Source organism: Camelus dromedarius, chromosome 4 (assembly GCF_036321535.1).
Source record: "Camelus dromedarius isolate mCamDro1 chromosome 4, mCamDro1.pat, whole genome shotgun sequence".
In the NCBI taxonomy this organism is placed as follows: Eukaryota; Metazoa; Chordata; class Mammalia; order Artiodactyla; family Camelidae; genus Camelus; species Camelus dromedarius.
In genome coordinates this window covers 70013165-70025407 of record NC_087439.1, presented here as the reverse complement: position 1 = coordinate 70025407, position 12243 = coordinate 70013165, and the positions used below count along the sequence as shown (strand labels likewise).

Here is a 12243-nt window from a genome sequence, read left to right as displayed (position 1 = left end):
AGGTTCTATAATATTTTTGCACCAGTTTGCTTTTCTCTTTTTTTATTTCACAAGGGTAATGCTAATTAGTTTCCATCATAAAAAATGACCCAGAAATCAGCCTTTGATTTAAAATAAAGTAAATATTTTGGATAAATGAAAGCTAAATACTGAAGTAGTTAGAGCTGTCAAGTCTATTTCCCATAATCTAGTATTTTGCAGTAGAGATAGAAGAATCCTCTTTAGATAGAATTCTGTTCTGCATTTTAACTGTGGCATTGGAATATTAATTTGATTTGTATTTTTATTCTTATTAAAAAAGGTAATACTGTCCTTTGTCTCTGACATTTAAGTTAAGGAATAATAATAATTTATTTGAAAAATAACGCAGCATCATCTATTATTTGATTCTCATAGTAGTGACATTTAGATCTTATATCAGGAATTGAAGATTCACCCATATTATAAATACTGACTTTTGAATAATGCACTTAATTTTACCAAACATTTAAGTGTCTACCATATTTAAGATGCTTTTCTACGTGTTGAAAATCCAAAAATATGAATAAGGCTTGTTTTATGACTGTAAGATACCTATTGTCTAGCTGCGAAAGACAATAACCAACTATATGTAATCCAACATAGAAGGAAATAAGTACTAAATAAAATAGTAAATAATGTGCTGAGGAAAATAATAAAAGAGAATAATTAATTCTACTTAGAAATTCAAGAGAGGTATCAATAAGAAAAACTTTAAAGTAGACATGGGTTTCTCTATAAATGGAGAAGGTAGAAGTTCTACTGAGGGAACAGTCTGAGCAACGGCCTGGAGTTGTCAACGGCGCATGGTACGTAATCTGTTGTAGCTAGAGTCCAGTATGTATGAGGGGTATAGTGAGGGATGTTTTAATGTAGTTATGGAATTTTTTTTTCTTAAAATTTTTTTGAAGGAACCACACCCTTCTAGATTATCAGCAGAGGAAGCAGTGCAGAAGCAGACCAAAACAGACACTTCAACCCTAAACCTATTTCAACACCTCCCTGAACTCAAGTCATTTTTTATAGAGGTAATATCCAGCTTGGTAATACCAAAGAATTTTCTCTGTGAATTCTGCACAGCACAGTATTCCTTTTATTCTTAAATGGAGGGGATGGATCTTAATATTTAAGCCAAAATAGTAAATAATACTTCAGTAATATGTTCTTAGATTTTTAAACAACCTTATTGGAAGCTTTTGTTTGCTGCTAAACTGTTCTGTTCTCTTGGCTTTCTTATTTCTAACTTCACGTTTTCCTAAAGGAAACGTAAAAAGAAGAATAAATCATTTGATTTAGATGGCCTTCTATGTCAGTTGAGATAATACGTGGAGGAAGTCTAAAATAACTCTTTAATTATAATGTCTGCTCATGTATAAAATATGGCCCAATGAGTCAGATTGTTATTTTACAGTCAAGTAAAGCAAGATAGATAGTTAATGCTGTTATTGAAAAAACACCTCCAAATTCAAATGTTTAAATATACACATTGAATTGCAATTGATCTTTGAACAACACAGCTTTGAACAATGAAGGTATACTTATATATGGATGTTTTTTCAATAATAAATACTACAGTACTATGTAATCTGTGGTTGGTTGAATTTGTGGATGCAGAACTGCAGATACAAAGGAACCATAGATACCAGAGGGCTGACTACAGATTCTGTGTAGATTTTGACCACGTGGAGAGTTGGTGTCCCTAACACCCAAGTTGTTCAAGGGTCAGCTGTACTTTGAATAGTTCAGAATGTGAATGTGAAATGCATTCATACCTATAATTTGGTTAGGATAGATAATACTAACTTTTTTGGAAGAAGGAAAAATAATGGTAAAAAGTTATGAGAAATAGATGGAACATGTGCATGAAATAAGCAGTAACTCTCATGTAATATAGCAGTGGTTGGTAAATGTTTTCTTAATGGGCTAGATAATAAGTATTTTGGACATTGTAGTTTAAAGGCATAATCAACAATATTATGTAGGTACATATATAAGCACTTAAAATAGAACCATTAAAAAATGTAAAAACTATTCTTAACCTACCCACAGCCTACAAAACAGTTGGTAAGCTGGAAATGTCCCACAGGCCTGGTTTGTCAAATCCCTGCGTTAGAGCATCATCATAATGCATTTCTTAGATTCAGTGTCATGGGAAATCGTTATAGAATTTTTTTAAAATTTGGTGTTAAAAATTTTAGGAAGTTTATGAGAGTTAAGTTTTATACTGAATTTTACTCAAATGAACATGTTGTAGTAAGGCCCACAGTGTTTTAATGTAAATGTGTTTTCACATGTTTGTGAAAGCATATCAAAATTTATTGCCTTTCTAAGGAAAGCAGCCTCAGTCCTGCGATGTTAGCTCTTTACTACATATAGGGCAACCCACAAAGCCCTATTTGACCCCTAAACTGATGGACATGTAATACTTTATTTATTATCTAATGCTGATAATGTTATTTTCATCGTGTCTAATCTTGTGGCATTGTTTTTATAGGATAATACAGTCTGAGTTCTATCTGCAGGTGCAATAACATTTGCCCCTCTCTGTACCCACCATGTTACAGGGTAGCTTTCCCCAGGACTAGTATCTGGAGCAGGATAAAGAACACAGTAGATATCCTTGGGTACAAATAACTTGTTAATCCCATTTCATCATCATACAAGAAGGTGGTGTTTCCCACTCATTCATATGAAAAGAGAAGGCCTCTCCTAGGTCTCTTCCTAGGTATTAAAATGGTGAAGAAAATTGATGTAGCAATGAAAGCAAGGGCTTATTTAAATGGATTTCTTCAGATACCGCTTCCTTTTATGCTTGTTTAAATATCTCTTTCTTCTCTTGATTAATTCACAGTGTGAAGAAAAAAGATAAATGCTAACTTTATATGGTTATAATTCATTATTTAGTTCCTATAAAGCTCTTAGAAAAGCTCCTGGCACACAGTATGTTCCCAGTAATGTTAGGTTATAATTTATCTAATAAATATTAGGTATAATTTATAAATTATTATCATATCAAGAAACTCAATTCGAATCATTGTTCTCTTTCATACTGTAGTAAGATAATGGTGGATGTTTTCTGAGGACTATATTTTTTCGTCCTTTTTTGGTGGCTTTTTAGGGCTTAAGGTAATGGAATAGATCTAATTTTTGAAAGGTAAACCCAAAAAGAAAATTCTGTAAAATATAACGGGTTTTCCCATTTCACTTACTTGGAAAAACGTTTTCTTATATGATCTACTTTTTCTACACGTCAATATGGCAAGGGAAAAGGAAAGCTCTTAAATCACTGGCTGTTTTAAATGGTTGATGCTCCTTGATTTCTGCATCTCTGTTTAATGGTAGAGTAGTGGAATACAAGGAGGTGATGGGTATATAATTCCTTTCCTACATTTTAAATTAAGTGATGATGTACTTTGATAGAGTAAAATGCTATGTCACAGGGTTTATCCTTGTTTAAAAAAAATAGAAGTTTTCAAAAATTTGTGCTTAATAAAGTAGAACTAGCCACTAAACCTCTGTGCTTTATTTTATAGGGAATTAGTGATGGTATTCCACTAATAAAGGCCATTGTGCCCAAAAATCAGTCTCGTTCTTTTATGTCACAGGGCAGTCCTGAGTTACTGGTAAGTTGATTTAAACCTTTTTCATGCTGCCATGTCTATGTCTATTACAATATACTTAACTAAAAAACTGAGAAAATAAAAAAAAATTTTAAATCTTCTTAAAAAATAATAGGGAAAATTTTTATAGAATTAATTTGACCAAGTATATAAATGTATTTTTTATTTACATAGCTTTTATTTTAAGTAGTTCTGTAATTCTTAAGTTTATTTGGAATAATAAATATGTGAAAATATCAGGAAATTTTGTACAAGAAAATTATGATATAACATCTTATTAGATGTTAAACTTTATCATAAAGCAGTGAAAATAATGAAAATGAGATATAATACAGAATTGATAAAGGTCCATATGCAGGCCATGGTAGTGAGTACTTTACATGAATTTTGTTCTTTAATCCACCTAACAGTTCTGTTAGATAGGCACAATTATTGCTTCCCTTCTACAGATGAGGGATTAAAATTCAGAAGTAACTTGCTCAAAGTCACAAAGCTAGCAAGTAAGTAATCTCGGACCTTTGCAAATAGACGAAACCTAGATCTGTCTTATTCTAATTTTGTCATTTAGAAATTATAAAAATTGAGCATATTGCAGTGAACAGTAGAGATTCCAGAATTAGATCTATTTTTCTTATTATGCATATTGTTTGCTTAGAGAAGAGGTCTAGAAAGATACATAAAAATAATATAAGTTCTTTTTGAGTGGCAGAATTCTTGTGATTTTCAGTTTAAATACATGTATTTTTTTGTTTCCTGATTTTTTTTTGTTAGTCTGTTAATTTTTATCGAGAGGAAAAACTTTTCATTTTTAAATGCAAATATTCACTATTACTGTCCCTAAGAAAGAGAGGCTTAACAATTCTTCATAAGATCTACTTCTGATTTATGTTCTACATGATATATATCTTATTTTTATGGTTAATAATTATTAATAATAATTTTTATGGTTAATAATCTTAATTACTTCTGACTGCCAACTATTAGATACTAATGAACTTCGAGAAATTTTAAGGAAAATAATTTTACTGAAGAAAGACACATTGGACAACTTTTCTTGTAGTAAAATAGCAACAAAATTTTTAACCATTTGAATTATTTTAGGACTTTCTTAATGAGTTTTCATGTGTTAAGTACACAGTCTCACACTAATCCCGAAATGTAAATGCTAACATCATGTAAGCATTTGGGTACCCTATGCTACTTTCTTTAATATTTCATTATATTTTTGTCTTCGTATGTTTCTTTTCCAGGTAACAATAAGCATGAATTATGTTATTGGAACCCATGGATGGCTGCCTTATGACAGAAACATTTCTAATTACTTCACATTCTTCAAGGATCAAACTGTGACAAATCCAAAGTAAGTAAATGAACATTTAAAATAAAACAGGAATAGCCAGTACCTTCTTGCCAGGTAAAGCAAATAGATTAAACTTTCCAACTTCCAGCTTTCCTGGTCCTGGCATACCCTTACTTGTCTTTATACTTTGAAGCTGTGTGCAGAATTGACAGTCTTACTAAGTTGGCTGTAAAAGTCAAGATTTAAATCTTTTTCACATGTTCACCAATCTCAACTTCTTTATGCTTAACCTTTGGGACTGTTTTGTTATGTATATTTTTATTTAATGAAAAATATGAATAAGATTAATGTATCTTCTCTATGTCTTTATCATTTATTAATAAGCATTTCAGATTGAACAGTTGAACAGATTTATTTTTAATTTCTTTTTTGAAGATATTAAAAAAGTTGATATTGGTCTAAGTGACCTTTTTTAGAGTCTAATATTTAATTGTGTTTACAGAACTCAGCGTAGTATGAATGGTCCTTTTGCTCCAGGGCTGGAGATCACTTCTAAGCTATTTATAGTATCACATGATGCGAAGTTACTTTTCAGTGCCGGACACTGGGATAATAGCATTCAAGTGATGTCACTTACAAAAGGCAAAACTATTTCACACCATATCAGACATATGGGTAAGCATTAACTTTTTTTTTGCCCAAAACAAAATTGTCTTTATTTTTTCTATGATAGTAGTAGATACTTCTTATAAAATACATTAATTCTGTCTTTGAAACTGAGTGAATTTTTTGATAGAGTTGTGTTATGATTATTATATTCTTTCTTTAAGAGTGTTTAATGTATTTTGGGTATACTAAGCATCATATAAATTAAGTACAGTTTCATAAGCTGAAAGATGTTAGGTAAAGTCTTTTAAAAAATTGGTAGATAGAGTAAGAGTTTCATGATAAAATAGTAAAAAAATAAGCTGTCATAGTTGAATAAAAAATCAGCTGCTTTATTTGTTGGTAGTAAAGCATGAAAGAGAGAAAATTATCAAATGTAATTTAACCTGGTGCTTCTTCGTATCTCAGTCTTCAATGTGAGGATAAAACACTGAGTAGGATTTTTCCTAATAAACCTGCTAGGAGAGGGAAATGGAGTCTGCTACTCATTTTGTACCAGTGTCTCCTAAGATGGCACTTAGTTCAGGTTTTTACAATTTATGAAAAATGTATTTTATATTGTGAATTTACAGTGTAATATATGTATTGTTTTGGTTAAGGACACATACTCTGTAGGATTGCAGTTCCCAATGGGAGTAAAAAGTGAATTTGGGGGTGAGAGAGTAAGAGAGCAGAGAAATATCAAAATTAAGTGGGGGTCCCTTTCAGGCTACCTAACCTCCTGCCAGGAGTCTGACATGCATGTCTACTCTTCACCCTCAAAGGAGGGTGGCCTAGAGGGGAAGGATATAGCTCAGTGGAAGAGCGTGTGCTTAGCATACATGAGTTCTTGGGTTCAATCTCCAGTACTTTTATTAGAATAAATAAATAAAAACCTAACTACCTCTTCCCCCCAAAAAACTTTTTTAAAAAAAGGAGGGTGGCCTCAAAGAAAGCTTTTTTACATGATTTTATACTGCTTCTTTCCTTTGTCACTCCCAATGCTTTTCCAGTGCCATTCCTACATTTCTCCCTGTTGGAACAACTGATTTAATGATAGTTTGAAAGTAACCTAAGATTGCCCTTTAGTTCTGTTCCAGCAAAACTATGCCATTTCAACTTTTACATTCCTTTTTTTTTTTTAACAGATATTGTGACTTGTTTAGCTACAGATTACTGTGGAATACATTTGATTTCTGGTTCCAGAGATACTACATGTATGATATGGCAAATAACACAACAGGTAGTCACACATTTAAATATTCTTGATTTAGATCATAGATTCACCCTGAGAATACTATTGAGATGTTCTAGTAGAATAAGGAATGTTTCTCTGGCACTGAATGGTTATTTGAGCTCCCTTGCATTCCGTTACTCCTCATTCTGTTCTGTCTTAATCGCCACATTTTTTCCTAGATGTATTGTTTAATTCATGACCTTATCTCATATTACCTTCCAAAAAGAACTCTTATTAACCTCTTCTAGGAAACAATTATTTTTCTCATCTTTGTTGACAAAATTCCTGATTTCCTTTCAGGTGGGACTCTTAGAAGGTATAGGTTTATAATTTTCATCAACCTTATTGTATAATCATGATAATGTTGGTCCGGGGAAGTGTCTTTTTTTCTTTATGGCTTCTGGATTTTCTGCCTTGCTTAGAAAAATAAGCAGTCTTTTCCCCACTCCAAGTTTATGAAAACATTCCCTTAAAATTTTCTTACAACACTTTTCTTGTTTTATATTTTTATATTTCAATCTTTAATCCATTTCTATATTTTATAATATAGAATAATTAATACCAGGTATATAATTATGTAGATATATAGTAGAATATATATAATGTTAATTACATAACAATGTAGAATATAAAAAATAATACGATTTTGTTTACTTCTGAGTAGAAAGTCATTTATGCCAACATAAATGATTACCCACTGAATTGGATCTTTTTCTAGATTCCCCATTCTTTTACACTTATCTATTTCTATGTCAACACCAAAATGTTTTTATTTTAATAGTTTAATATTTGATAAGGCAAATCTCCTCTCACTGTTTCCTTTATTTAAAAAAGTATTTTCAGCTATTCTTATATGAGTATTTACTCTTCTGTGTGAACTTTAAAAGTATTTTAACCATACCTTCCTTTCAAAATCTCCAGCTTAGTCTTAGTGAAATCATATTTAATTTGTATGTTAATTTGGTATAAATTGACATTTTTATAATTATTCCTATCCAGAAATAGGAAATGTCTTTCCATATTTATTTCAGGTGTTTTTTCAGTGTCTTTGGTAAAATTTTATAATTTTTTTTCCGTTTAGGTCCTGTGTTTTGTTATATTTACTTCTATCATATTTTTATGACTATTTCAGTGGGATTTTTTAAAATCATTTTTATTTCTGACTATTGCTAGTATAAAAAAGCTATTGATTTCTATACAGTTATCTTATATTTAATCAGTTTACCAAATCCTCTTATCCAGGTCTCATATTTATTAGTATTTTTTGGATTTTCTGAAAAGATAGATTATACATGTTGGTTTTTTTTATCTTTTCCAGCATACTAATTATTTCATTTTCTTATCCTATTACATTGCAAATATAATAAAGGAAGAAGATTTTAGTGAGCAGCCCTGTCTCATGTTTGACTTTGATGAAATTGCCTTCACTTTTGTGCCATTTAGTGTACTGTTTGCTATTGGGTTTCACTAGTGTTTTTTTCTATTTCAACTGTTATTTTCCTTCTGTTGCTTTTTTCTTTGGTAGCTTTTTAGTTTTAATAAAATTTTAATTTACAGGAAAGATACAGAGGTAGTACATTTTTGCCATTTGTCTTAACATTCTCTCCTGCTCCTTCTCTCTGTATTTTACTTTTTTTGTAAGCATTTTAAAAGTTGTAGATATTATTTTCCTTTACACCTAAACAATTCAGTGTATGTTTTCTAAGAACAAAGACATTCTTATACATAACCACCGTGCAATTATCAACATTTATTAACATTTATATAATATTATTTAATCCACAGTCCAAGTTCTAATTTTGTTGGTAGTCCTAATAATGTCCTTTACAGATATTTTTTTTCCAGTTTCTCTTCCTTTTTAAAATTTACAGTTTTTCCTTTATTTTTCTTAAGGTAATGTATTATGTTGAGAAGTGTCCTAGCTTTGAATCATCCTTGAATTCCTATATAATTCGTGGTGGTGTTACATTTTACTGCAGGATTTTATTTGCTAATACTTTAATCATTTCTCTACTTAAAAAAGGAATAAATCTGTTTTTATTCTGTCTTTGCTTGTTTAGTATTGGGATATGCAATCTTTATAGAATGACTTTGTGAAGAGTCTCTCTTCCTCTGTAACTTGAATTACTTACATAATATAGAAAATATCTGATTTTTAAAAATTAGATAGAGTGCACTAAACACTCAGACTGATACTCTTAGAGGAAGACAAATATGACCCAGATAATAATACAGTGTCCAGGGGAATTCATCCACATTATATAATGTTAGTAAAAGATCTGGACATTTATTTACAATAATCATAAAACAAATACCATTCAAACTATTCAAACATTCTGTATCATAGAAAGTAATGTACCAAGCAAAGCACACTAAAAACAGATGAAGAAAAATTCAAGTACAGAGAGGTTCCCTGCAATAAAACTGTGCTATTAGAAGAACACAGTAAGAGTATCAATTCAATAAAATAAGACCGCAAAGATGAAATTATAAAATAGCATAATAAGATGAAAAGGGAAATTGGAGAAGAATCAAACTGAAATTAAAACTGATACCATTGCAATTATAAATAAATCCAGAGCAGAAACAATGAGGAACAATTTGATGTGACTGAAAATCAAATTATTAACAAAGGAAGATTTAAAATAATCAAAATGAATACAAATGAAAAAACAAAAGGATTAAAGCAATTTGAAAAAGAGTAATAGCTATAGAAATCAAATACAAGTCAGCATAAAGATAATTTTTGTCTCTGAAATAAGAATGCCAATAAATGAAATAGGTAAAGTGTTCAGAGATATAATACAAAAAGCTTCCCTGAAGGAGAGGAAGGATAAATCTGCAGATGAAAAGGGCAAATAATACACCTGTTAAAATTAATCCAACACAGTCAACTTTGAAACTCTTCAGATTTAGTTTCTGAGCTTCAAGAGATTGAGAATAATTTAAGAATCCAAAGAGAAACACAAAAATGGGTACTACTCTGAATAGACTTAGTGGTAAAAACTATTTGCAGTGTCAGTTTGTGAGCAGACAGTTTAAATACAGGATAAAGCTTTCTATAGAGAACAGACTATAAGACAGTTACCTTTGCTTTTCTGTTTTAATATTAGGGAGGTACTCCCGTGGGCTTAGCATCTAAACCCTTTCAGATTCTGTATGGACACACTGATGAGGTACTGAGTGTTGGCATCAGCACTGAGCTAGACATGGCAGTGTCTGGATCAAGGGTAAGATTTCACCTTTAAAAATACTGATTTTTTTTGTTTGTTTAAATTAAGAAGCAATATTTATATTTAAAATTTTTTCTAGGGGTATTGGTAAAAGCACAGAAATTTTATACTGTGTTTGTGTAGGACTTTGTAAAAGTAGAAAAATACAGAAAGAAAAAACTTAAAAGAGACTGGATTCTACTTGAGGATTTTACTGGTCTTATTAGTTAAGAGAGGAAAGCATTTTATGAAATAAAATGCTATATGAAATTTCAAGATTGGAATTATTCCTAAAGTACATATGTCCTTGGTAAAATAATCATTTTCTCCATGCCCTTCCCATATTTCTTTATCTTGCTCGCTTTCTTTTCTTACTTTTTGTTCTTCTTTTCCTTTGTCTTTTCATTTTCTAATATTTCCTGTATAGGATGGCACTGTGATTATACATACCATTCAGAAAGGTCAGTACATGAGGACTTTACGACCACCTTGTGAGAGTTCCCTGCTCCTGACCATTCCCAATTTGGCTATATCTTGGGAGGGACATATTGTCATCTACTCCAGCATTGAAGAAAGAACCACCCTCAAGGTATATACCAGTTTCATGAATTAGGGCTAGACTGTTTATAAGCTTATCTTTTCCTTCCCACAATATATTTATGAGGCATTTTGAGGAAGGAAAGAACACCGTATTTTGAAAAGGATGTTTTCCTTTCATGTTCCATTTGTTTATTCCCTATCACAATCTTAGCCTCACGTTTGATTTTGTTTTAGGAATTTCTAAAAACCTATATGATTTCAAAAATAATTTCTGATTATGTGAGACTTCCTAAGCTTAGGTGGAAATTATAACCAAATAAATTCTTTTTGCACAAGGCCGGGTATAAATAAATAAGCCGTGAATTTTATATGTTTATTTCCTTTCAGTAATAAAGCTTTTTCAAAATTAAGCAAAATTTTTTGTTTTGTTTTAGGAATATGGGTTTTTTTTGGATGAGATTTTAGGTTCTTTGGGAGGAGTAAGAGTTCTTGTTTAATATTTATTTATCTAGCAATCTGATTGAAATAACTTTAACAATATTTTCTACATACTTTCTCTTTAAGCATACCTATGTGTTTATTCCAAAATTTTAAACCCAGTCATCATTCTGTTATAGTCATAGCTTTAATTGACAATATTAAAATTCAGTTTTAATTTGAGATCATTAAATTTTCTTCAACGAATCTTTGCAGGATAAGAATGCATTGCATTTGTTTTCCATAAATGGCAAGTATCTAAGGTCTCATATCCTGAAGGAACAAGTATCAGATATGTGTGTAATTGGAGAACACATTGTCACAGGCAGCTTACAAGGGTTCCTGTCCATAAGAGATCTCCACAGGTAAATATTAAGAATTCTGAAGAATCACTTAGGAAAATGCAGTAGTATTTTCAGCCTAGAGAGAATGGAAATCTATAATCTAAAATTTCTAATCATTTGGTTTATCATTTATTATAAACATGTCTTTTTTGGCAACTATGAAGAAAAATGGAGAAGCTAAAGTATTTCTGGATTGGTAAATGAAATGTAAATGTACATTTTTAAAATAGAACATTTTTTTATGTACCTTTACCATAATTAAAGAAATTTTTAATAGCCAGAAAAAATATTTTTCATAATGCCAATCCTGGATAATGAATTTGGAAATGTGTCTAATTATAGTTTGAATTTTTACAAAGTTGGGTTTTAAAAAGTTTTTTCAATTGTGGTAAAATTAAGTATTTTTAAGGCCAGCATATCAGTTCATGATTGTGTATGTATATATTTAAAATAAGTAAGGAGTCTTGTGTTATTTTAACCCAGTGAAGGAAAGAATGTTTGAAAAGTGGATATGTTTTTAAGTTTGGTATTCATATTTACTAACTTATACACACAAAGCACTTTTACTCCCTGCGTGCCCACATCCATTCTTTTATTTTCTTCTCTTTTTAAAAAATTTGCTGTGCCTTATTTATACTCCTCAGACTATCTTGGTCCCTCCCAAAAACCTTTCTTCTGAATCATTTCCTTATCCAGAGTGTTTTCTTATTGCATTCATATCAGTATCACTTCTGTACCAACATCACTTCACTGTCTTTGTATTTTCCTTCTTATTTTTATCATTCTTCCTCTTATAGTAGAGCACTGAGTCCACATTTCACTAATAACTTTCCAGTGTTTTGTTTTGCAA

At 30.7% G+C, this 12243-nt stretch overlaps 1 protein-coding gene across 5 annotated transcripts in view; it reads left to right on the top strand.

Annotated features, from left to right (window-relative positions):
* The window catches only part of NBEAL1 (neurobeachin like 1), a 129177-nt gene that overhangs the window by 106562 nt on the left and 10372 nt on the right, over nucleotides 1-12243 (top strand). For 4 of the 5 annotated variants that reach the window (XM_031451969.2, XM_010991745.3, XM_031451968.2 and 1 more), the window contains 8 exons: nucleotides 930-1046; nucleotides 3552-3641; nucleotides 4889-4998; nucleotides 5441-5613; nucleotides 6732-6826; nucleotides 9934-10050; nucleotides 10460-10621; nucleotides 11266-11414. In XM_031451969.2, coding sequence (XP_031307829.1) covers nucleotides 930-1046; nucleotides 3552-3641; nucleotides 4889-4998; nucleotides 5441-5613; nucleotides 6732-6826; nucleotides 9934-10050; nucleotides 10460-10621; nucleotides 11266-11414 — 1013 coding nt within the window. Of the gene's footprint in view, nucleotides 1-929; nucleotides 1047-3551; nucleotides 3642-4888; nucleotides 4999-5440; nucleotides 5614-6731; nucleotides 6827-9933; nucleotides 10051-10459; nucleotides 10622-11265; nucleotides 11415-12243 lie in introns of those variants that run through there. The other variant, XM_064485095.1, reaches the window with a different exon arrangement.